General features: G+C 39.5%; 1 protein-coding gene across 1 annotated transcript in view; it reads left to right on the top strand.

Moving 5' to 3' along the window:
- Positions 1-25,000, top strand: part of LOC135216338 (WD repeat-containing protein 19-like) — a 927,827-nt gene that overhangs the window by 209,292 nt on the left and 693,535 nt on the right. The window contains 1 exon segment of the mRNA XM_064251544.1: positions 9,074-9,284. Within this exon segment, the coding sequence (XP_064107614.1) occupies positions 9,074-9,284 (211 nt within the window).

Genomic DNA, 25,000 nt, shown 5'->3' with positions numbered 1-25,000 from the left:
CATAACTAATCTATTTAGGAAAGGAAGCAGTTTTGTATTTGATGATGCGTGTGTAGAAGCTTTCAACAAATTAAAGGCTATAATGATTCACGAGCCAGTTCTATTGTACCATGATTTTAATAAGAAATTTAATTTAGCGATCGATGCCAGTGATATTAGCGTAGGAGGGGTTTTGTTGCAAGAAGTGAAAAGAATGAAGCATCCAGTTGCCTACTATTCGAAGAAACTTGATAAAGCTCAGCAGAATTATTCAACTATTGAAAAGGAATAGTTTAGTTTAGTTACAGCCTTGCAACACTGAGATTTATGTACATAGTAGTTCCATTTTAACTGTGTATACTGGTCATAATATGTTAGTTTTATTTGGAGAAGTTTAAGGATAAGAATAAACGTCTTATGTGTTGTTTTAACTGTGTATACTGATCATAATCTGTTAGTTTTATTTGGAGAAGTTTAAGGATAAGAATAAACGCCTAATGTGTTGGAGTTTAGAGTTACATGACTATAACCTGAAAAATAGCTCATATAAAGGGAAAGGATAATATTATAGCTGATAGCCTCTTTAGAGATTTTTCGGAATGAGTAGCATGATGACCGTTTTCCATTTTAGCACGGTTGGGTGAATGAATTGAGAGGTGAGCTGCTTTGACTGAGTTAAAGGTTTATACAGATTTTTTCTACTGCTGTTTGATTCTTGTTGTTTCTCTTTAAGAAAAATAAAATCAGTTGATTTCATTTTTTTTCGGAGGGTGGGGGACGTTGTCACGGACAATGAGGTCCCCTACAGGTTCAATATTATAATAAACAAAAAGAATTCAACACCAACAGTTGAAACTGGGGATACGAATTTAGAAAGAAACACAAACAGAACAAAGGTTTATTTACAAGCTTACTAACAAAAGTAAATGCAGAATGGTTTCTCCAATTTACATAAAGAAAATAAAATCTTACAGTGTGTGAACTAGGGAAACAATGCTGTAATGAAACACTTGCTGGCCAGTTTTGCAGCTGTCGAAAATCAATGCTCGAAGCGATGGCTTCACAAAGGAGAACTGTGGAACTTCAAACGACTTCTTGACTCCGTACTGCAGAAAACAATGTCTGTCTTGATACTGGAAGGGCAGGTTACTCTTCAAAACCAACTTGTAGGACGTTTCTTCTCTGAATAATTGCTCTACGTCAGAATACCTCTGTTGTTCTCTCTCTAACTGGACGACTTGACCCGAATTCGACCAAACTCTCGTGTGCCTTCTTCTCTTATCCTTCGTCTGTTCCTTCTTCTCTTGTCTCTTTCTGATGATCTCTCACTGGTGTCCTCTGCTCTGCTGGTCTCTCACTGATGATCTGATCTCTGACACTTCGTCAGTCGTACATATACAGCGATCTGGGGCGGGGACTGCCAGCGAACATCACAGACTCCCGAGATGACAGGAACGTTTTAGAAGGATCTCGACGAAATATTGCATCATATTTCGCGGCGTTGTCTGACGACGTGACGGCGCATGTTGCGTTCAACAACAGGCCTTGGTGATCCTAGAACAATCATGAGAACAGGCGCCTCTAACACATGCGTGAATGCCTCCTTGCTGCAGAACTTCTCGAAGAAGATGCGTTTTCCTTTCCTTTAACTTATAATTCTTTGCTATAAAGCAATTACCATGACAGACATGTCAAGGTAATCACTTTAAAGGAAAGGAAAATGTATCTTTTTCGAGTAGGTCTGCAGCAAGGAGGTATTCCCACACGTGTTTTGGGTGTGTTCTCATGATTGTTCAATAATAATCTGTTGTTTTGTGGAACTGCAGCAAGCTGCTGTTGCTAGAAATGCAACGCTTTGAATATGACGTAACATTTCGTCGAAAGCCTTCTAACAAGTTCCTGCTGAGGGATGAAAACGTTCGCTGGTTAGCTCCGACCATTCAGCCCCGCCCCGAGATCGACATGTATATACAGGACTCTGAGGAAGTACAGAGATTCAGATCATCAGAAGAACAGAAAAGAGAAGAAGGAAGAGACAATGGATAAGAGAGGAGGAGGATGCATCAGAGAGAGAGAAGGGGAACGGAAATAAGTAAGTAAAGTTCGTAGCTGGAGGAGAGAGAGAGAGAGAGAGAGAGAGAGAGAGAGAGAGAGAGAGAGATATCCCGACGACGAGAAAACCCTTTCAGAAAAGAAACATCCTGCAAGTGGTTTTGAGAAGTAGCCAGCCCTTCAACTTACAAGACCAAGTCATTCCTTCGTGTACTATGAAGATAAGAAGCCCATCTGAAGTTTCTACTGTCCCCTTTGGGAAGCCATCGCTTCGAGCACTGATCTCAACAGCTGCAAAACTGGCCAGCAAATATTTCATTACTGCAGTTTTCCCCTTTTCAAACATAGCCAGATTTAATTTTGTAATGTAAATAGGAGAAACAATTCTGCATTAATCTTTGTGAATAAGCTTGTAAATAAAATTGTGTTCTGTTAGAGTTTCTTCTATATTTGTATCCCGTGTTTCAGTTGTTGGTGTTGAATTCTTTTTTTTTATATAATAAAGAACCTGAGCGAATCCCGATCCATAACAGTAGCTGTACCTCCAAAGACATTGTTTTGTGGAGATGTGCTGCTGGAGCCCTGCCAGTTCACCACATAGACCTTTGCTGTTCAAGTGTTTCACTGTGTACTTTGTGACTTGCTTTTGATCTTTGTGTATATTTTTTAATGGTGCCTACTTATGATGTGAATGAGAGTACCATTTAGTACATCAAGAAGAAAGAGGCAGTAATAAGGAGGACTGTGGCTCTTAGCTTATTAGGAAGTGTCAAGACAGTTTCAACTGTGTGTGATAAGAGCTTTGTGAGGATGGAGTCGGCCTTGGCATTGTGGATAATAAACTGCTGTAAGAACATGCCCCTCAAAGGAACCATTATCCTTGAGAAGGCAGCAAGTGGTGCTTCCACCGTTTCCAGAAGCGGTTTCACCAGAAGAGTGTTTCTCTGCATAGTGAAATGATACTGGCAGACATGGAAGCAGCTGCAAAATATCCTGAGACCTTCAAAAATATCATCAGGAACAAGGCTTACTGTCCAGAACAAGTGTTCAATATGAATGAGACTGGTTTGTTCTGAAAAAAGATTTCTTCACTGACATACCTCATGAAGGACGAAGCCAGAGCACTTGGGTTTAAGACCCAGAAGGATAGGGTTACCCTCTTTATGTGTGGCAATCCTGCTGGCTTCCTGCTGAAACCAGGCCTCATTTACAAGGTTGTAAACCTCAGGGCCCACAAAAATAAGAACAAGAAATTACTGCCTGTGTTTTAGATGAACAATGTGTAGGTGTGGATCACCAAAGTCGTTACATCTAAAAGGTTCATTCAGAGGTTTAGCCCACAAGTTAAGGATTACCTCAACGATATATGCAAGGAGTTCAAGGTGTTGTAGATTATGGATAATCCTGGTGGCCACCCTTTGTATCTGTATTACGAGGGAGTTCAGCTCAAGTCCCTCCCTGCCAACATCACCTCTCTCCTCCAGCCTATGGACCAGCATGATCTGTGCCTTCAAGGCACTCTACACCCAGAACTCCCTCGAGCACTTGTGAATGACCCATTGCTGAATAACTGCTGGTTCTTTGCAATGTAAAAATGCCACACAAACAAAAAAACAAATACAAACCATGTGAATGAAATGGACACTGACAGTGAATTTATGCTGAAGACTTAAATTCTTGTTTGCCACATGTCTGGTTGTCATTAGCTAATTGTTGAAATATATGAAGAAGGAGACCCTTAATGCATGCTGGAAGAAGATGTGGCCAGAGTGAGTTCACAATTATAAGGGCTTTTCTCTTGAATAAATTCAACATTTGAGCATTAATAAAGCAGTCCAGTTGGCAAGGACACTTGGTGGAAAAGGCTTTGATGACATCACTGAGGGTGAAGTAGTCACCCTCACTGACGCCCACTCTGACTCCCTGATGGACCAGGATTTGGAAGAACTGACGAAGTCTGCCAGCAAGGAAGGAGACACAGCAGGTTCAGGGGAAGAGGCAAAGGAATGTCTGTCCCGAATTATGAGTGCAACCAAGGAGCTGTAGGAGATGACTGAGGCATGGGATCCTTATGTGGAATGCTCCATAAAGTTTTCAAATGCCCTTGATGGGATTTTGGGGCCCTATAATAACCTTGTCAGCTTGAAGAAGCAGCAACAGCAGATGCCTTGCATAATGTTTCTCAAGCCCATGAATAAGGACCCTCCAAAGCCTCCCAAAGCCCTGAAGAAGGGCAGTTGGCAGATGAAGCACCTTAAGATAAGGAAGAGGTGCCTTAAAGGAGATGTAACTCCTCTGCTTTGCTGTGCAGTCATATCTTCGTCACTCATTATACAACATAGCTATCATCATCATCTTTAATCAAGTCATCATTGGTGAGTACCCATTTGATGTAGGGTAATGCATCGCTGTGCGGACACTTTCCTAAAAAAAGACAAGTTTAGCACTTCCAGTATCCAGAATTAGATGCCATTCATAACCCAACCAGCGTGGAAACAACAGATCGAGACCTCTACTTTCCTCTCGAAGTAAGTGTTTTTTTTTTCAAGTCACAAAATAATGCCATAATTTCTGGTTAAACACAAGTTAATGAAAGTCTAGCCATGCGTGGTGCAAGCTTACCTCCATGACGCTTTCGAAATTTTACTTATAGCACCTTACATGTAGAAGATTGTCACCATCTCTGTGATTGCAGTCACTTATGTCCATAAACTTGACCTTTTCCTGTGCTAAATCCGCATACCACTTGTACCCATAGACACTGGGTCACTTTACTCACAACAATCTTAAACGAATCGGCTCCAGCCAGGAAAACATGTTATTTGTTGGGGAAGAAGAAGAAGAGTGAGATAGATAACATTCAAATGATTATAGACCAGAATAAGGTTTTGAATTGCATATATTTATTACATATTCATGATAATTCATTTTAAAATATTCGTTGTTGTTAAAGTAACCAGATTCCTGACACAAATTTCATCTTTTTGCTGTGATATAGCTACGGTGTTGCCAATGATTTTTTATGTTCACCCTCCAAACTTGTGATAAGAGTTACAAAAAAAAAAAAACATGGAAATAAGTGAATTTAGCGTATCTATTTGTAAAATATATATATATACATAAATATTAGAGCAATTTTATCATATTGCATTACTATGACATCTAAAATTCATGGAAACAGTTTGTAAAGGCATCGGCATTGGTAATGATGACTGGCATCCCCAGCACACATTAAAGATTACATTTGTTTCAGCCGTACAATTATTAAAAATTGTATAAACAAATTATTTCGGCCATACAATTATAATTTTTTATAAATTCAAAATAGTAATATAGACTTAAATAAATGAAAAGTGCTAGCAAAAAAGTCCATTTTGTTTTTTGTCAAACAATTCACTAACCTGTCGTCTGCTCGACTCGTGGATTCTGGCTGCCAGACGTAAAAAATTATTCCTGCCATGAACAAACTTGGAGTGATTTTGGAGTGAATTAAGAACGAAATGTGTAAAATTACAATCAAATAAGCACTGCGGAGTTTCATTTGTGATGGCAGTAAGGATAGAACCACCGATGGCAAGGTAAAAATGCATATAGGTTAAAAACATGTTCGCGGGAATAATGCGTCTCAATATTGAATAAAAGCAATAAACGTTACATAGATATGCAAATAATTCTTCAAATGAGTGCTGGGATGGATGTGTCCGCAAGTGTATGGTTGGTGTCTGCGAGACGATACCACGCCATATTGGATGAAAAAAACTACCTTGAAAACATATTTTACGAAGACCTCACATGTGTAAATGTTAGATAGATACACAAATAATTGTTCAAATGAGCGCTGGGAAGGCTGGGATGGACGTGTCCGCCAGTGTATGCCTGGTGTCTGCAAGATGATACCACACCATATTGGATTAAAAACTGCCTTGAAAACGTATTTTACGAAGACCTCACGTTTATTTTAATTCGTATGGCGGTTTCATATATATAATTTTGTTGACGAAACTTCAGTCTTTTGAATTGTATGCTTAAATATTGAATCCTATTTTTGTTCCACCGATTAAATATCAAATGAAAATGTGGCTCATTAGTCCATGCAAGTCCCCACACAGTGATGCATTACCCTATGTAATCTTAAATTTCTCATCATTTCATATATTTTTTCAATACATATTTAAATATTTAGGTACAGTAATTAACTGTTCCTTGTACTTGAGAATGTACCAATGTTACCCCCTATGTAATGTATACATTAAAAGAAAATGATAAGACTACTGTATGAAAGAAAATGTGCATGCCTGAATATAAGGGTAACTTAACCCTTAAACGCCTATTGGACGTATTAAACGTCGACGAAAATTGTCTGTTGGGTGCCAAATTGACATATGAAATGTCGACGCAAAAAGTTTTTTTTTTAAATTCGCGGAAAAATAGTTATAGGCCTTCTTGGCGAAAACTTTTGAATCATGCACCTTGAGGGATAGTGGGAATTCATGGATCAAGCTGTTGTTTTGTTTACAATCATTACCCAGGCGCGTAAGCGCGAATTTCTTTCTTCTCGCACTAAAACGCATCAGCAACTTATCTCAGAAATTGTTTCGTCAGTTTGACATAATTTTAGCACCATTTTATATTAGCCGTTACATAGAGTTTTATATATGAAAATATGCGCAATTTCATGTAGAATACAACCAAAAACAACCCATGGTTGTAGCTTTTATCAGTTTTGAAATATTTTCATATAAATAACGATGTGCCAAAATATCAACCTTTGGTCAACTTTGGCTCAACCAAAATTGTCGAAAAACGCAATTGAAAGCTAAAACTCTTACATTCTAGCAATATTCAAACATTTACCTTCATTTTGCAACAAATTGGAAGTCTATAGCACAATATTTCGTTTTATGGTGAATTTAAGAAAACAAACTTTTTCCTTACGTCCACGCGGTAACTCTTCCGAAAAAATAAAAAAGTTTTTCGTCCGATTTGTCGTAATGTTTGCACCGTTTTATATTAGCCGTTACATAAAGTTTTATATATGAAAATATGTGCAATTTCATGTAGAATACAACTAAAAACAACCCATGATTGTAGATTTTATCAGTTTTGAAATATTTTCATATAAATCACGATGTGCCAAAATTTCAACCTGCTGTGTAACTTTGACTTGACCGAAATGATAAAAAAACGCAATTGTAAGCTAAAACTATTACATTCTATAATATTCAATCATTTACCTTTATTTTGCAACAAATTGGAAGTCTCTAGCAAAATATTCCGATTTATGGTGAATTTATGAAAAAAAACTGTTTCTTTACGTCCGCGCGGTAACTCTTCCGAAAAAATCTGAGTCCGATTGTCGTAATGTTTGCACCGTTTTATATTAGCTGTTACATAAAGTTTTATATATGAAATTGTGTGCAATTTCATGTAGAATACAGCAACAAACAACCCATGGTTGTAGCTTTTATCAGTTTTGAAATATTTTCATATAAATAACGATAAGTGCCAAAATATCAACCTTTGGTCAACTTTGACTCGACCGAAATGGTAAAAAAACGCAATTGTAAGCTAAAACCAATACATTTTAGTAATATTAAGTCATTTAATTTTATTTTGCAACAAATTGGAAGTCTCTAGCACAATATTTCGATTTATGGTGAATTTATGAAAAAAACTGTTTCCTTACGTCCGCGCGGTAACTTCTGAAAAAATCAGAAATTTTTTCGTCCGATTGTCGTAATGTGTGCACCATTTTATATTAGCCGTTACATAAAGTTTTATATATGAAAATGTGTGCAATTTCATGTAGAATACAACAAAAACACCCCATGGTTGTAACTTTTATCAGTTTTGAAATATTATCATATAAATAACAATAAATAGAAAAAATTCGACCTTTGGTCAACTTTAACTCGACCGAAATGGTCGAAAACTGCAATTGTAAGCTACAACACTTACAGTCTAGTAATATTCAATCAATTACCTTCATTTTGGCAACAAACGGGAAGTGTCTAGCACAATATTTCGATTTATGGGGAATTTCTGAAAACAACTTTTTTTTTTACGTTCGCGTGTTATGAATTCATGCATCATATTGTGATAATATTTTCTCTGTGTTGCTTTGATTGTTTTACAATTTGTTATATACCAAAATCATCGCAATTTAGTGTGCAATACAACGAAAAAATAATTAACTCATTAGCTTTTACTGTTTTGCTCACAGCGCGATTTGTATTCAATTATATATAAAAAAAATTTCCGCACTGTCATATATTCCAATATTTATATATGATAGTGATATTTTTTTTCATTTCTGATGATTGCATACTAAACTTCAGGCAATGACAAAAGAAGGAGCCAAAAATGAATTTTAAACTTGAAAATTAAGCGTGCTGTGATTTAAAAAAAAAAACATTTTTTCTGCTTCGGCGCTCACTCTTGAACGCCGCCGGCATATGGGAGACACTTTCGTCATTACCGGCTCGCCATTTAAGGGTTAATTAGTTTTCGCCTTGGAAAGATTTAAAGTTAAAGGAGTGTCCATGTGTAACTATAGGCCCTATGCTTTTAAGGATAATGTTGTATGATGACTTTGAAATGATATTATAGTGTTTGAGGATGAAAGTTTAAGGTATATATGGTGTTTGAACTATTAAAATAGGCAGTTATACACATTTTTAGAGTGGGTGTCAACTGTTCGTGGATTTCAGCTATTTGTGGCTGTTCACAGTCCCTAACCCCCGCGAATACTAGGGGGTCGACTATTAACAATGAAATCACTTAAACAGGTAAAATATGTCCAGTATATTATGGGGGTATAATGGATACAAAAGTCAAAGAATTTATGGAAACTATGTTTAACATATAAGAGAACAAAATCGTTACATTTCCTTTATGTATACTGTACATGATGTACGTCTCTTATTGTACTACCTTCCTAATTTTATGAATTTTATGTACTATGAAAGGAAAGATTCCACCAGATATGCTGTGAATCAGCTGTACATTCCTATTATAATTGGAAATGTATTCTTATTTTCAGACGAATTCCAGTGGTAGGCAAGCATAGTCGCAAAATCCAAAGTGGATGTTGGTCAACAGCTAATCTCTTAGCATTGGGCGGTGAAGACAAAATATTAACTATCAGCAGCAGTGAAGGTGATACCTTGAGAACAACCCCTTTGAGGGGTGAACCATCAGATATTCAGTTTTCAGAGATGAAGCAAGATGAAAGAGCCATGTCTGAAAATACGGTTAGTTTATTTGATTAATGTTATTTTAGGCACTTGACTATGCTGTTTGGTGGTTACAAGCTACCCTGTTGTCAAATATTTACCATATAAATGCATCTCAGTTTTGGAGTGACATTTTGGAAAAAATAAAAATACCTGATCCTCAAAACTCTTCTGTGCTACTGGTATTCAGGGTATCTATAAAGAAGAGGAAAAACCTTCATATTTCTATTTGCAAATTAGTCTGGCATTTTTCATTCATCTCTGGTTGTTCTCTCTCTCTTTCTCTCCCTATGTTACCATTCATTTCTGATGATATAATATAAAGCTTGTTGAAAGACAATGTGCAGAGGTCTTGGTGTTTATATTTTGTTGTGTACAGAAATTCACCAGTACATCATTCAAAACATGTAGGCTAGTTGAACTTGTGCAGTCTCACAGATTTTTTCTATTTCCTTTATCTACAATCTTTCCTTCACACATAGTGTATATTACTGAACAATAGAGTATGTATATACACATTAATTCAGACAGTAAACGTTGTTGACATCAATGATAGAGCTGTGGTAGAGAATGGAGGATTAAGGTGAATGCACATACATAGATAATATTGTATGTGAACATTCACCTAAAAGTTTAATACTGTACATTTTTAATCTTAACTTTTTTTTGTCACACTAAGGAACATTCAGGTGAGTAGTAAGTGTGAACACAAAGTGAGGTACTGTTGGTAAAAGTTTCTCCTCTGAAGATTAGTTATTCAGTTTGTTTTTCATTTTTATATTTCATATGTACTGTGTTACAAAATTTAATGTATTACCATAATAAACTACGTCTGTTCATAGCACTGTAGACACAAATAAAAACAGAGATCAGTGATTTTAACATGAAAATATTCAGCACTAATATACCAACCAAACAGTCTAGGTGGGGACGAATCTGGTCCTCTTAGATGTCTCATGAGTGCAATGAGTAGTACTAGGAAGTTTCTCAAGTTAAGAAGTTTCATGTAAAGGAACTGGAAAGAAGCCACACCCATCATAGGTTGATGCAGCGTTAGACGAGAAGCAGATGGAGTAGAATAATGAAGCCTACTATTGAAGAATTGTCAATGGGTGAAATGGCAAAAGACAAGATGGTATAACAACTGTGTCATTCCTCAGGCCTAAACTACCAGGAGGAGAGAGAGAGAGAGAGAGAGAGAGAGAGAGAGAGAGAGAGAGAGAGAGAGAGAGAGAGAATAGTTCTATAATTGCATTAACCAGGAGAGAGTCTCATTTAGAACTGTGAAGATCGAAGGGTGGGTTTTACCTTGATGTGCTAGGTCTTTGAGAAACTCAGAGTAGCTTCTAATGGTGTGATGTCTAAAGGAGCAAAGACTCCAGCTCCAGATTGAACCTTGGTCAGCCAGAGTGGTCACTGCAATGTTTCTTCCAGGACAAACAGGAACTTGGACAGTACATCAGGAAAGCTCAGAGATGGTATCTCAGAGTACATGCTGGTCCGGGAGATGAAAAACCCTCAAAGCATTATTTTTGGATACTCTTAGGAAGGAGATAAAATTCAGCCAGTTTAAACTTGGAAACAGAAGCAGTATAGGAGGGCAGAATGACTGACACAGGAACCAAGGTACTAGAGTCAGTGTCAGAGCAGAAGTTGGAGGTACACTCGGCAAGGAAAGTCAGGATACAGTTTTTTTTAAATCTTCGGAGACATATGTTGCTCAATAATGCCACACCTGGCTTCATAATCATAGCATTTGTTGCTCTCTAGATTTCCATTAACTTTACACCATAAAGATTCTGTAGAAGTCCTATAATCATTTATACTTGAATGTAGAAACAGACTCTATATTATTCGTTAATGTTGGTTCGGTAACGTCAGTGCAGGGTAGAATATCCATCATCCTTTTTTATAACTTACTGTGAAACCTTACTTATAAGTAATGTTTGACGCTAAACTGGCGTAAAATTCATGTGTAATTTAAGATGGATCTTAAAAAATGGGAGAAAATGTTTTAAAATTTGGTCAGTACTTGTGGAAATCGTGAGGAACAATAGAGTAAAGAATGAAAAATTATGACGAGAGAGAGCATGCACTAGCAAGGCCTATTGATTGAGATACTTAATTCAGAGATTGAGTGATAATATTTTTTCAAATGTTTCAAAAGTGAGAGAGAGAGAGAGAGAAGAGAAGATGAAGAGAGAGAGAGAACAGAGAGCGAGAGAGAGAGAGAGAGAGAGAGAGAGAGAGAGAGAGAGAGAGAGAGAGAGAGAGAGAGCGAGCAAAATCTGCTTACATGAAAGCATAGGCCTATTTATAACTACTTAATTTCGTTATATGTTCTTTGGGAGATTGACTGGTAATATATATTTTTGAAGTAGGTTTTAGAAGTGGAGAGAGAGAGAGAGAGAGAGAGAGAGAGAGAGAGAGAGAGAGAGAGAGAGAGAGAGAGAGAGAGAGAGAGAGAGAGAGAGAATTATAGTATTGGGTACAGACTTGTGATGGGGAAAGACTCTATGCTAGATAAAATTTGAGGGATCATAATATTCAAGTTAATTCTCTAAGAAATTCATACCCTAATCTTGATTTCATTCGACAGTTACTGTAACACTCAAAGATTGTAAAAAGACGTGGAAAATTTCAAACACAGGCTACAGTCATTCTTGCTCTCTTTATGTGGAAAACTCAACAGAAGGCCTGTGATATCAGTCTAAAAGAATTGAAAGCTATAGCTCTGGGACTTTAAGCATTCACAGTGGAATTCCAAAGGAGAACAGCAGCCATACACTTGGACAACACAACAGCCCTCGCAGAAATTTTCAAGCAGGGGGAACCCACTCCTTTGCTCTTTGCAAGGCGGTGAGAGACCTTCTTCTGTGGGCCAAAGAGAACCAGACGAAGTTGGTGATGAAATTTGCTCAAGGGAAATTGAACACATTGGCAGACCAACAGACCGTTCCAACCAAGTCATTCCTACGGAATGGACTCTGCATCCAGTGGTCTATGGACTTATGAAAGTTGGGGGGAAGTCCGATGATGGACCTGTTTACAACTGTGAAGAATCATCGGCTCACTCTCTTTTGCTCCTCAGTTCTGGATTCAGTGGCATGGGCTGTGGAAACCATGCTCCTGCACTTGTCAGACAAGGAGCTGTATGTATTTTCTACCTTGGGGAATGATCAGAGATGTTCTCAAGAAGTTCTGGACCCACAGAAATGTCTCAATGATCCTCAGCACGCTATTCTGGCCCCTCAGAGAATAGTTCCCAGACCTCATCAGTCTCTTAGCATATTTTCCTGCAAAGACAAAAACTGCTCAGATAACCACACATAATGATGTAACACCATGGTTTGTCTACTCTGACTTTGACAGGGTTCAGTCTGTCGTCCGACTCCTCAGAGGTAAAGGGTTTTCAAAGTTGGCTGAAGGAGTGATCTCTAAGTGTAGGTGTCAGTCATCCTCTAATGTCTGCCAAAATAAATGGTCTATTTTCAGATTGTGGTGCAGAAGAAATAGTCTCTTCTTCTCGATCATCTGTAACAGAAATCACTCATTTTCTTGTATACCTGCGGAAGTTGAGAGACTATCTTCTTCCACTATCAAAGGGTATATAGCCATGTTAGGCTCTGTATGCTGACATAGAAGTCTGGACTTGTTCTCTAACCAAGGCTTAACAGACTTGCTTAAGTCTTTCAACACAGCCAAACACAAGGAACTCAGCAAGTTTCCTGGAATCTAGACATTGTCCTGAAATGGTTCTCTTGTCCTCCTTTTGAACTGATGGGTTTTTGTTCTAGTAGGAATCTAACCAAGGAAACCCTTTTCCTAATAGCTCTGGCCTCAGCCAGAAGGGTAAGCGAGCTTCAAGCTTTAGATAAAAGGGTTGGGTTCTCCTTTGGGATGCACTTGTGCCATATACTCTGGGATTTCATGTCAAAAACGAGAATCCTACTAAACCTTGGCCTAGGTCTTTCACAATTAAAAACGTGTCAGGTATAGTAAGTCCAGATAAAGTGAGAGGTCTCTTTGTCCCGTAAGGGTGCTCAAGTTTTATCTTCATTGGACCAAAGATCTTAAAGGGGCTTCCAATAACCTATGGTGTTCAGTTAAGGACCCCTTAAGACCTCTTTCTAAGAATCCTCTCTCATTTTTCTTGAGAGATCTCATTCATGACGCCCATTCACAAGTGCAAGAAGAAGTAATATTACCTGTGCTTAAAGTGAAGGCACATGAGATTAAGGCAGTGGCTACATCTCTGGCCCTCAGGTATAACCTTTCTTTATCTTCCATTATCCAATGCAAGTAAGTTTTTGCAAACCACTTTTTATGTGATATTGAAACTGTTTTTAATGATTGCAGTACCTTGGGTCTGTTTGTAGTGACTGGCATGGTTCTGGACAATGAAACATGGGAATTCTTTATTCCTAACTTTACTCTTCGCCTTGAGTCTGGTTTGGGTCTTGGGGAGTCTCCGGGTACTTGGTACCAGGATACCCTCCAGAATCTCATAGGTAGTTGTATCATTAAAAAAATTAATTGTTCTTTTCTTGGTAGAAACTTGTCTATTAACACAACACACACCCCCTGCCTAAAAGATTTATGATAGATATATACTCACTCTGAAAACTAGAGGTTATAATTATTAGATCAGATAAAGATGGAAAAATTGTGTTAATGGACAAGAGTTTCTACCAAGAAAAGATCAATGAACTTTTAAATGATACAACTACCTAGTGGTGGGATCACATGCAAAGCAACAAAGCTCCCCACAGTTACTTTAATCGTACTGGGTGACAAATTTTCCCACAGCTACGCTTTACCCTTTACGTTACTTTTAAGTGCAGGACAGTTGGTTCAACGAAAACTACAGACAACAACCTCACACTCTCGTACTCACCACCAATGATGGACTTCAGGGGTAAACGCTGTGCTGTCCGCTGGATATGGTCTAGTCGATACACAACAACTGCCAAGAATCACAACACAAAACAACCAACTGAGAACTACAACCATACAACAACTTAACAACATGACAAATCACTTCGCAGTTGGAAAAACACAACAACCATATAACAACTTGAACCCACCATGACAAACCGTCAACACCAACAATGTCCCTAACTGCCAACTCACAGACACCAAAATGCACAACCAGCACAACCAACCTCTTCAACTTCACCACAATCATTTCTCTCTCTCTCTCTCTCTCTCTCTCTCTCTCTCTCTCTCTCTCTCTCTCTCTCTCTCTCTCTCTCTCTCTCTCTCTCGCAATCCTCGAAGATGTTAAATTTAAATTACCATCTTACCCCTCTATCAACCTATGAGAAATTAACAAAAAACCTGAGCCATAATGTCCCAATAGATTTCTTCATAAAAATCAGAAACATCGTAAAAAGTAAGAAAAATATAGAAATTTTAAACAAATTTAAAGCAATCGAACCCAAATTACCTTATTTCTATGGCCTCCATAAAACTCACAAAGATAACATCCCCTTCCATCCCATAATCTCTTGTGCTGGAGCTTTTAGTTACAGAATCTCTAAATGGTTAGCCTAGTTACTATCCTGCTTTTTATGAACTATTCCCCTTGTCATATAAAACATACAGAAGCCTTCTGAACAAATTTAGGTTGGCAAATATCTCCGTACATAATGTAAAACTTCTCAGCCTGGATATAGACTCCCCTTTCACAAAAGTACCCATAAAAGATGTATTAACGTTCCTCAAAAATAAATTTGAGCCATTTGCTGACCACTTCCCCATAGAATTGAATAAAATAATACAACTTGTAGAGTTCTGTGTAACTAATAATGTCTTTTCCTTTGGTAATAACTTTTACTGTCAAAAATTCAGTTGCAGTATGGGGAGCCCGCTTAGTCCTGTGTTAGCAAACTTATATATGGAGTATTTCGAAACAGTAATTATAAACCCTATCAAACCTGCAGAAATGATTTGGCTTTGTTATGTAGACGACATCTTATCATACTGGAAAAGCGAGTTTGGCGATTTTTATATTTTTCTTACTTTACTTTTACTTTATCTTCCCGCCACTGGCCAGTGGCATAAGGCTGATACAGTTCCTCTCCATCTGTCTCTATCCCGACCCATTTCCCTTGCTTCCTCTAAAGTTTTTGGATTTCATTCTCAAGATCCCCGTGACAATTATGTCTACTCCACCTCGTTTCTTGGTCTACCCAGCAGTCTTCTTCCTATTTGTACTGCTCTCAGTGCTCTCCTGGGGTCTCTATTCCCATCCATCCTCTCAACATGTCCAAACCATTTCAGCCTTCCCCTCTTCAACCTGGTACTGACTGGCCTTTGCCTCAATCTCACCCTGATGTCTTCATTTCTAACATAATCATCCCATTTAATGCCAAGTATCCTTCTCAGCAGCTTCATCTCAAAAGCATCCAACCTTTTCTCCTCTGTTCTGGTCAGTGCCCAGGTGGACGAGCCATACATCAGGACTGGTAGTACTACTACATTGAATATTCTCATCATAGTTCTCAAGGTGATTTCATGCCTGACCAACGTTTTTATCAGAACCTCAAAAGCTCATGCTGCTCCTAGTTTTTCTTTTTTCGTATATCTTCAATTGCCTCCTTCTGCTGTTACTACACTTCCCAAGTAAACAAACTTCTCAACTTGCTTGAGTTCCTGTCCTCTGATTTTCATATCCTCCATGTGCACCCACTCATCATCTTTACTCACAACCATGATCTCGCTCTTCTTTGTGCTGATGTTCAAGCCAAAATTCTGTGTCTCTGTCTCCATCCTCATTACCAAACCTACCAGCACCAGCCACTGTATCAGCAACCAACGCAACATCATCAGCAAAGTCCAAAATCCTTAAAAACTTCTCCACCAATACTAGCCCCTCTGTTTTCATTCTCCATCACTCTTCTCATTATATGGTCAATATATACATTAAACAAGGTGGGTGACATAACACATCCCTGTCTTAGCCCACTTCCAACTGGGAACCAGTCACTTTGCTGTCCATCCAGCTGTACACAGCTGCACACTCCTTGGTACCAGTTCTTTAGTATCCTTATCACTTTCAGTGGTATACCATAGTGTTCTGCCACTCTCCACATTCCATCTCTCCATACTGAATCATACGCTTTCTCCAAGTCTATAAAAGCACAGAATATTGGCTTTGCATACTCCCATCTCTTCTCAATTATCTGTCTTAAGGTGAAAATTTGATCCACTGTTGACCTTCCACTTCTAAAACCACACTGCTGTTCTCTAAGTTTCTCTTCTACTATAGGTCTTATTCTGTTAAGTATTACTCTCATGAATATCTTCCCTGGGACTGACAGTAAACTTATGCCCCAATAGTTACCACACTCCCTTTTGCTTCCCTTATTTTTATATATTGGTATCTTAGTTGCCTTTTTCCAATCACTTGATACCACTTCTGTTTTCCAAACTATGCTAAAAACAACTCTTAATGCTTCTATCATCCTTCGTCCTCCTGCTTTTAGCATCTCTGCAGTTATCCCGCACACGCCAGCAGTTTTTCCATTTTTTACAGATTTTAAGGCCTCTTTCACCTCTTCTGCACTAATATCTTCTTCTTGTACCTCCAGAGCCTCGTTTAAATCTGCAATGCACTCATCCCTACCGGTAGTATCAACATTTAGGAGTCTTTCAAAATACCTTGCAAACAGATTCCTTTTCTCCATTTCGTCTGTGACCAAGTTCCCATCTTCATACAACATGCCATCACTCCCTCCAAACTTTTTCTGGCTTGCGTTCCTCAAGAATCTCACAGCTGCAAACATAGCCCTGCTCTCGCCAATTTCCATAGCGACTTCAACTTCGGTAGCTCTTTCTTTCCAAAACATGTTTTGGTCATGCTTCATCCTATCACTTGGTTCTCTCAGCTTTCTATTTCTTCGTCTTTTTAGTTGTTGTTTCTTCTCTAGGTCTTGTTCATCGTCCATTTGAACTCTCAACCTTTGTTGCTCTTCACTTAAAACTTTTGCTTCATCACTGAACCAAGGTTTGCTGTTACTTCTCTTATAACCTAACACCTCTGTTACTACGTCCTTAGTATCTGAACTTAACCCTCTTACGCCGAAGCGGTAAAAAAAAACTGTCTCCCATGTGCCGGAGGTTTTTCAGAATGAGCGCGGAAGCGGAAAAAATATTTTTTTCAAAAATTCACAGCGCGCTTAGTTTTCAAGATTAAGAGTTCAGTTTTGGCTCCTTTTTTTGTCATTGGCTGAAGTTTAGTATGCAACCATCAGAAATGAAAAAAATTATCATTATCATATATAAATAATGCGATATATGATAGCGCAAAAACGAAATTTCATATATAATTGTATTCAAATCGCGCTGTGCGCAAAACGGTTAAAGGTAACAAGTTACTTTTTTTCGTTGTAATGTACACTAAATTGCGATCATTTTGGTATATAACACATTGTAAAACGATAAAAGCAACACAGAGAAAATATTATCACAAAATAATGCATGAATTCGTAACGCGCGGACGTAAACAAATATTTTTTTCAAAATTCACCATAAATCTAAATATTTTCCTAGAGACTTCCAATTTCTTTCAAAATGAAGACAAATGATTGAATATTACTAAAATATAAGAGTTTTAGCTTACAATGCGTTTTTCGACCATTTCGGTAGAGTCAAGTTGACCGAAGGTTGAAATTTTGGCAATTATCGTTATTTATATAAAAATATCTCAAAACTGAAAAATTAAAAAAGCTACTATCATGAGTATTTTATTGTTGTATTCTACATAAAAATGCGCACATTTTCATATATAATACTTCATGTAACGGCTAATTTACAATGGTACAAAATTATGTCAAAGTGACAAAATAATTTTCTGAGATGTGTCACAGATACTTTTAGTGCGGCAAGAAAGAAATTCGCGCTTGCGCGCCTGCGTAACGATTGTAAACAAAACAACACTTGATCCGTGAAATCCCAGCATCCCCCAGGCGCGTGATTCAAAAGTTTTAGGCTGGTAGGCCTATAAGTATTTTTCCGCGAATTTTAAAAAAAACTTTTGTAAGTCGACGTAAAATCGTCCAGTCGGACACGGGAGACAAAAAATGTCGACGTAAAATACGTCCAGTCGGCGTAAGAGGGTTAATATTGCCCAGGATTCCTCTGAATCCATATCCATATTTTCCATACCAATTACTGCCGCAAATTTGCCTCCTACCTTCACCTCATACTGTTGTTTAACTCTTTCATTTCTCAACTTATCCACATCAAACTTTATAGTTCTCCTTTTTTCTTGATTGGCCTGTAACTTTATTCTAATCTTGGATATTACGAGTTTTTGGTCAGAAGGAACACAGCAGCCCCTACAAGTTCTGGTGTCTACTATAGACTTCTTCCATTTCTGATTTACAATAACATAATCTATCAAATTTTGAACCAATCCATTTGGCGACACCCATGTAGTTTTGTGTTCTAATTTATGGTTGAAATATGTGTTTGTTATAGATAACCCAGATGCACCACATAGATCTAGGAGTCTTCTCCCATTATCATTTCTAGCTCCGATTCCAAATTTTCCAATTGTTCCCTGAAAGCCATCATACTCTCTTCCTACTTTAGCGTTTAAAATCCCCCATCAGTAACAACAATAATCATGTCTTCTAAACCCTCTGTAAATAACTCCAGTTAGCTTTTCATAAAATTTATCCTTCTCTTCTTCTCTACTCTCTTCAGTAGGGGCATACACCTGTATAACGGTGATGTTTGTATATTTACCTCGTAACCGGCAAGTGACTATTCTCTCATCAATACATTCATAATGCTCCAACATTTTTTCTACAAAAATTAAATTCCTTGGTCCCGAGCATAAAATTTAAAGAAGAATGGAAAAAATAACCAAATCCCCTTTTTAGATGTCTTAATCATCAGAACAGATAACAGCTACAAATTCACTGTCTTCAGGAAAGCGACAATCTCACTTTCATACATACATTTTTACAGCTATCATGACATTTCAGTTAAACTCAGCATAGCAAGTAACTTATTTCTTAGAAGCCTGAGATTTTCTTAACAAAGAACTTGAAACAATCAGAAATCAACATATTTTGTTAAAATACCCCAAAATAGAAAAAACCATACATAAAGCAAAGAGAATTTTTTACAAACCAACAGAAGGCAAAGAAAAGGAAAAATACGCAAAAAAAAGGGATTTTGACGTAAGGAAAAATCTATTTCTGGGCGATTGGCTCGCTGTCGCCAGCGAAATATCCTTTAATCTATTATTTCTAGGGTAAATGTACTAACACATACCAGAGAATAAATAAAATAAAGAAAAAGGTCAGTATAACTGACTCGCTCACCCTCCAAAAGGGTGTCGGTATGACACTAGGCGAGTGAGCCACTACCACGAGCCAAATGCCAATAGAAATCTCCCACTACAAAAACCCTCCAAGAGGAGAGCCGACCCACAGAGTGAGCAGCTCGTACTACTACTACTCCATCCCAGCTGCCGACTGCTGCGCCTCTAGTGGCCATCCTGAAGTTAGCAGACAATCTTGGGCGAAGGGATGGGTAGGGTGGGATTTCGCTGGCGACACGAGCCAATCGCCCAGAAATAGATTTTTTCCTTACGTCAAAATCCCTTTTCTGGGCTCAGCTCGTGTCGCTGCGCGAAATCGTACCAGAGAAATAGCACAAGATTGTAAACAAAGGTAATAAAATAAATCAGAATAGGTCTCAAATAAAAGAGAAAATAAATATAAAAAAGATATAATTGCTAAAAAGATACAAATACACAGTGATTACAAAATTAGAAATATGCTTAAATTACACTTAATTCTAATCATGTTTCTTATCCATAACGGTAATTTTTACATATGTACAGAGGTAAAATGGTTTACATGTAACAAAATGGTAACTGTGTAAAGGCATGTATCAAAATAATAATAGCAATTAAGATAATCAAATGAACAAATTAATCAACAATGATAATATATAAGGAATGTATATGACTTAATATACAAAACCCGTAACCATTATAAATAAGATGTATCCCCTAGCATAAAAATAAGGGGTAACATCCATGAGATCAATATCTATAATCATCTGTGAGTGTCCCTGATCGCAAAAAAAAAATAAAAAAAAAAAAAATAAGGGCACCCACTACATCATCATAAAAGCAGCTAAGACACAAGGTGAATGTAAATGAACACGGCAGGAATAGACGAACTGTTGGGTGAGGCGGTAGGTAAAAAGGAGGACTGAATCTTCTACTACAAATTAACTAGAGTCAGGGGAAACTATGTTACCCGCTGCTACTGCTGAAAATTTCAGAGCTTCCAAGGACTTAAGTAATGACGTTTGAAAAAAACACCTGTCGGCGATTTCCATCCGGTATACTTTTTCAACTCATCGAAGTTCATGTGTTGGAAATAATTAATTGAGGTGGCTACTGCCCTGACATCATGTGCTTTCGGGAAAGAGTCAGGATTGGCTTGCTTAATAAAGTACAGGATTTGTTGCCTGATGCCTTTAATGGATAAAGTTCCACCTTTTTCCCTCTTAAAGAGGGGACCCGATGAAGATGAGAGGTCCTGGACAGAAAGGCTCGTAAGGTTGTAACTGGGCAAAGAGATACATCTTGTGGAAGGGGTAGTACCTTCCAAGGTTCCCACCTCATCAAAGGATCTTCATTCTTTGCTAAAAAGCTACGTTCCGGAGAGAAAGTAGGACCTCCCCTGTGGGAAGGAATTGAATATGGTCCGGATCTCTGGATAAAGCCGACAGTTCTGAAATTCTTGCTCCTGAAGCTAAGCTTAATAAAAATAGGGTTTTTCTTAAGAGCATTATAAACGAGCATGGTGTCATTATCGTTTCTGAAGCCAGTTTTAGAACATCGTTTAAGAACCATGAAACTGACGTAGGCCTTACAGAAGGTCTAAGTCTAGCACATGCCTTAGGAATAGACGAGAAGTTAGGAATCCGTCAAGTCTATGTTGAACCCAAATTGAAATATCTTTATTCAAGGCTGACTTGTTTGTCGTAATCGTGCTAGCTGCTAAACCTTTTTTCAAATAAGGATCTGAAAAAGGATATAGCTGAATTAACTGTCATGATTCTAATATCTGATTCTCTCAGGAAGATTGCTAACTTTTTGACAGCAGCATCATACTGTCTCAAAGTTGAATCCCTTTTATCGGATTCCAAGAAGATATCTGAGGGTCAATATTCGCATCTCTTTTTGCCGCAAACTTCATGAAGTCCATAAAGTTAGGGTTTTGAGAATCCCTGAGAAGCGAACACAGTCTTCGTTTGTACTGACTGGGAGAGCCTGGGATTGGGGATCCGAAGAGGACGAAGGCCCAGCTCCAGAATTAGGGGATACCAATTGCTCTTCGGCCAGTCTGGGGCTACTAGAGCACTTGACCCTTGAATGTTCTGAGTTTGTTTAAAACTTTTCATGAGAGATTCACTGGAGGAAAGACATAAATCTTCTTCCAGTTGTTCCAGTCTAGAGCCAGGGCGTCCGTGCATAGGCCAGAGGGGTCCATTGGTTGGGGGCTACATAACAGGCAGTTTGTGATTCGCTTGAGATGCTAAGAGATCCACTTGTAGCCCTGGAACCTTTTCTTTGAGGTATCCATTGGAACGTAACTGTTGGTCCAGTGACCTTATTCCGACTCTAGGGGCACTGTATCGATGATAACGCGTCCTGCTATGACGTTTCTCACTCCAGCTATGTGAGTGGAGGAGAGATGCCAACTGAACTTGTCTGCCAGGGAGAAGATGGCTACCATGACATGATTTAGATGACGTGACTTGGAGCCTCCCCTATTTATACCAATGTACTACCACTGCGCTGTCCAGAACTAGCTTTATGTGGGAGTACTTTGGTGGGCGTAACCTTTTTAGAGTCAAGAACACTGCCATTGCCTCCAGTACGTTTATATGGAACTGACTGAACTGAGGTGACCAAGTTCCTTGAACCTTTTTGACCTGGGAATACCCTCCCCAACCGCTTAAGGACGCGTCTGTGTGGATGGTGATCCCTGGTGGAGGGAACTGAAGGGTACTGACACTGACAAATTCTTGACTTTCGCCCACGGCCGAAGTCGATTCTTTAGAATCAGAGGGACTGAGGATAGTTTGTCCCTGGACCTGACATTTGCTCGTGAGCGCCAGATTCTGGTTAGGTCTTTCAGTTTGGCTTTCATTAAGACGTTCGTCACTGATGCAAACTGGAGAGAACCCAGGATCCTCTCCTGAGCTCTCCTTGACGCCAGTTTGTGACTTAGAAATTGCTTGACTGACTTCGCTATTTCTTTCCTTTTGGTTGATGGAATCGACAGAGTATGGGAGGATAGATTCCATTGAATGCCCAGCCACTGAAAGTTTGACTCTGGAGTGAGTCTTGACTTGGTCCTGTTTATCTTGAAGCCTAGATATTCCAGGAACTGAATCACTTTCAGTGTAGCTCTGTTGCATTCCTCGACTGTTGAAGCCCAGATCAACCAATCGTCGAGATACGCTACTACCATAATCCCTTGTGACCTGAGTTTGTTGCACTACCACTTCCGCTAGTTTCGTGAACACCCTGGGTGCCACGTTGAGTCCGAAGGGAACTACCTTGAAGGAGAATGTCTGGTCTCCTATCTTGAAACCCAGATATGGACGGAAGTGTCTTGCAATAGGATATGATAGTAGGCGTCTGTAAGATCGATAGAGGTGGTGACGGCCCCCACGGGGAAAGTAAGGTCCGCACCTGCGAGATCGTGAGCATCTTGAACTTGTCGCAGCGGATGGCTAAGTTTTAAGCGGGACAAGTCTAAGATTACCCCTTCTTTTTTTGTGTCCTTTCTTTGGCACGCTGAACAAGCGACCTTGAAATTTTAATCTCTTGACTCTCGCTATAGCTCCTTTCTGAAGGAGGTCCTCTGCGTACTCTGTCAATTCCTTGAAGGAAGTTGACGGAAAGGTCTGGATGGAGGTGGGTTCGTCAACCATCTCCAACCCAAGGCCTTTTGACCACTATGCTCTGAGCCCATTCGCTGAAGTTCCACCGGTGGCGAAAGTGAAACAGCCTCCCTCCTACCTGAAGTTCTTCATTGGTTCTGGTAACCGCCTCGACCTCCTCTGAAGTGCTTTCCCCTATTGGGGAAAGGGCCTCCCGACCCTCTCCCACGAAAGGAACGCTTACCTCTGCCTCCCTTACCCGAGCGGTCATACTTCTGTGAAGCTTGACTCTCGAAGGCTTGATTGTAAGCTGGAGAGATGGCGTAAGAGGTGGAGGGCTGAGGCTGAGGGGATATCACATAAATTGGTTGTGATTGAGCCTTAGAAGTGGAAGGTTGGGCTGTTTTGCACTAAGGGCACCGCTGGAACAACTTGCTGAGGAAAGCGTGGCTGCTTTTTCTGGTAAGGATGGAAACGCCTAGGTTTCCTCTGTCCCTTACCTTTAGGTGTTAGGTCTTGCCTCCTCTTAGCCGTAAGGCCCCAACGGTCCCTTAAGGCTCTGGTTCAGCCTCGTAGCCTCTGACTGGACTTCCTTCACCATAGCTTCTGGGAAGAGATCTGCTCCCCAGATGCTAGACGAGAGTAACCTATTCGGTTCATGTCGAATGGTTGCCTCTTGTAGGACATGCTTCCTACAATTCGTTCTAGCAGTGGCAAACTCAAACATATCCGACTGTACCGTTTGAGTCAGGGCTTTGGTCATGAGTTTAAAAAGCGGTTCTGAGCCATAGGCTATGGTTGCTACCTCGGACATAGCCATAGAGTTAATTGACCTGGCTAATCGCGATTTCGCGTCAAATTCAGCCTGAATAAGGCTATCTGGGAGCCTGGGTAGCTTTTCACCAAACTGCTCCATAGCACAGTCATGTTTGAGTTTGCCAGCTGAGAAGGTGTTCGGCAAGTCTTCCCACAATTCTCCGGCTGAGGGGAGCAACGGAGATGTGGGATCTGCTTCCTTCAATTGAGGCATGGGTTCCCCCCCTTCTGGGCCGCTGGGATGGTAGACCTCGCGATCTTTGTCAGGACGGGAGCGGGGTACTCTCATCCATTGTGAAAATGGTAAAGGGACTCTTAAAAGGTTGTATCTTGGTATTAGAACAATCCATGTCCTCTAAACACCTGAGCCATTCTCTCTGAGCCTGGTCTCGTGAATAGAGGACTGTCTCCTTTGGTACCCTATCATCCCGAACCATGGCTGAAGCTGTAAGCCTTGCGTAGCCTATGAACGGAGGCTGGAGGTCTTCCGGGTAGAACTCGAAGTCCTCTATCCTTCGAGTTCCAAATTCCGGTATTGAAATGAGACCGTCCTGGAAGGGGGCGTATGACGCTACTCTCCATGGATTGTTCATCGAGAACGGAGGTAGCGAGTCATACGGAGGAAGCTGAGTTCCACTCGTATTGGAAAGTGGAGGAGAGGCTAGAGGGGCTTCTCTCAGTCCGGCTATAATGGAGTCCCTTGGGAAGTAATCCTATCCGACAAACGAGAGATCATTTGTTCCATGCTACTCTTTAGGGACGCCCAACCAGGTCGCCCACCTGTTGCAACAGGCCAGCATTGGAGTCCAAGGCCGGAGCTGCTGCGGAGGTGGAGGGGTGGCTCTGAATCGGAACCAAGGGTAGCGGAACTGGTGACTCTGCCGGAGGGCGAGATCTCTCTCTGGAGGATTTACTCCTCGAGGACTTAGAGCCGGAGCTAGAAGCTTTAGACCTGTCTGCTCCGGGATTACCAGCCGGAGACTTAC

This window comes from Macrobrachium nipponense, chromosome 6 (genome assembly GCF_015104395.2).
Source record: "Macrobrachium nipponense isolate FS-2020 chromosome 6, ASM1510439v2, whole genome shotgun sequence".
NCBI classification, from domain to species: Eukaryota; Metazoa; Arthropoda; class Malacostraca; order Decapoda; family Palaemonidae; genus Macrobrachium; species Macrobrachium nipponense.
The sequence above is the reverse complement of the archived record's forward strand: the minus strand, read 5'-3'. Positions and strand labels throughout refer to the sequence as shown.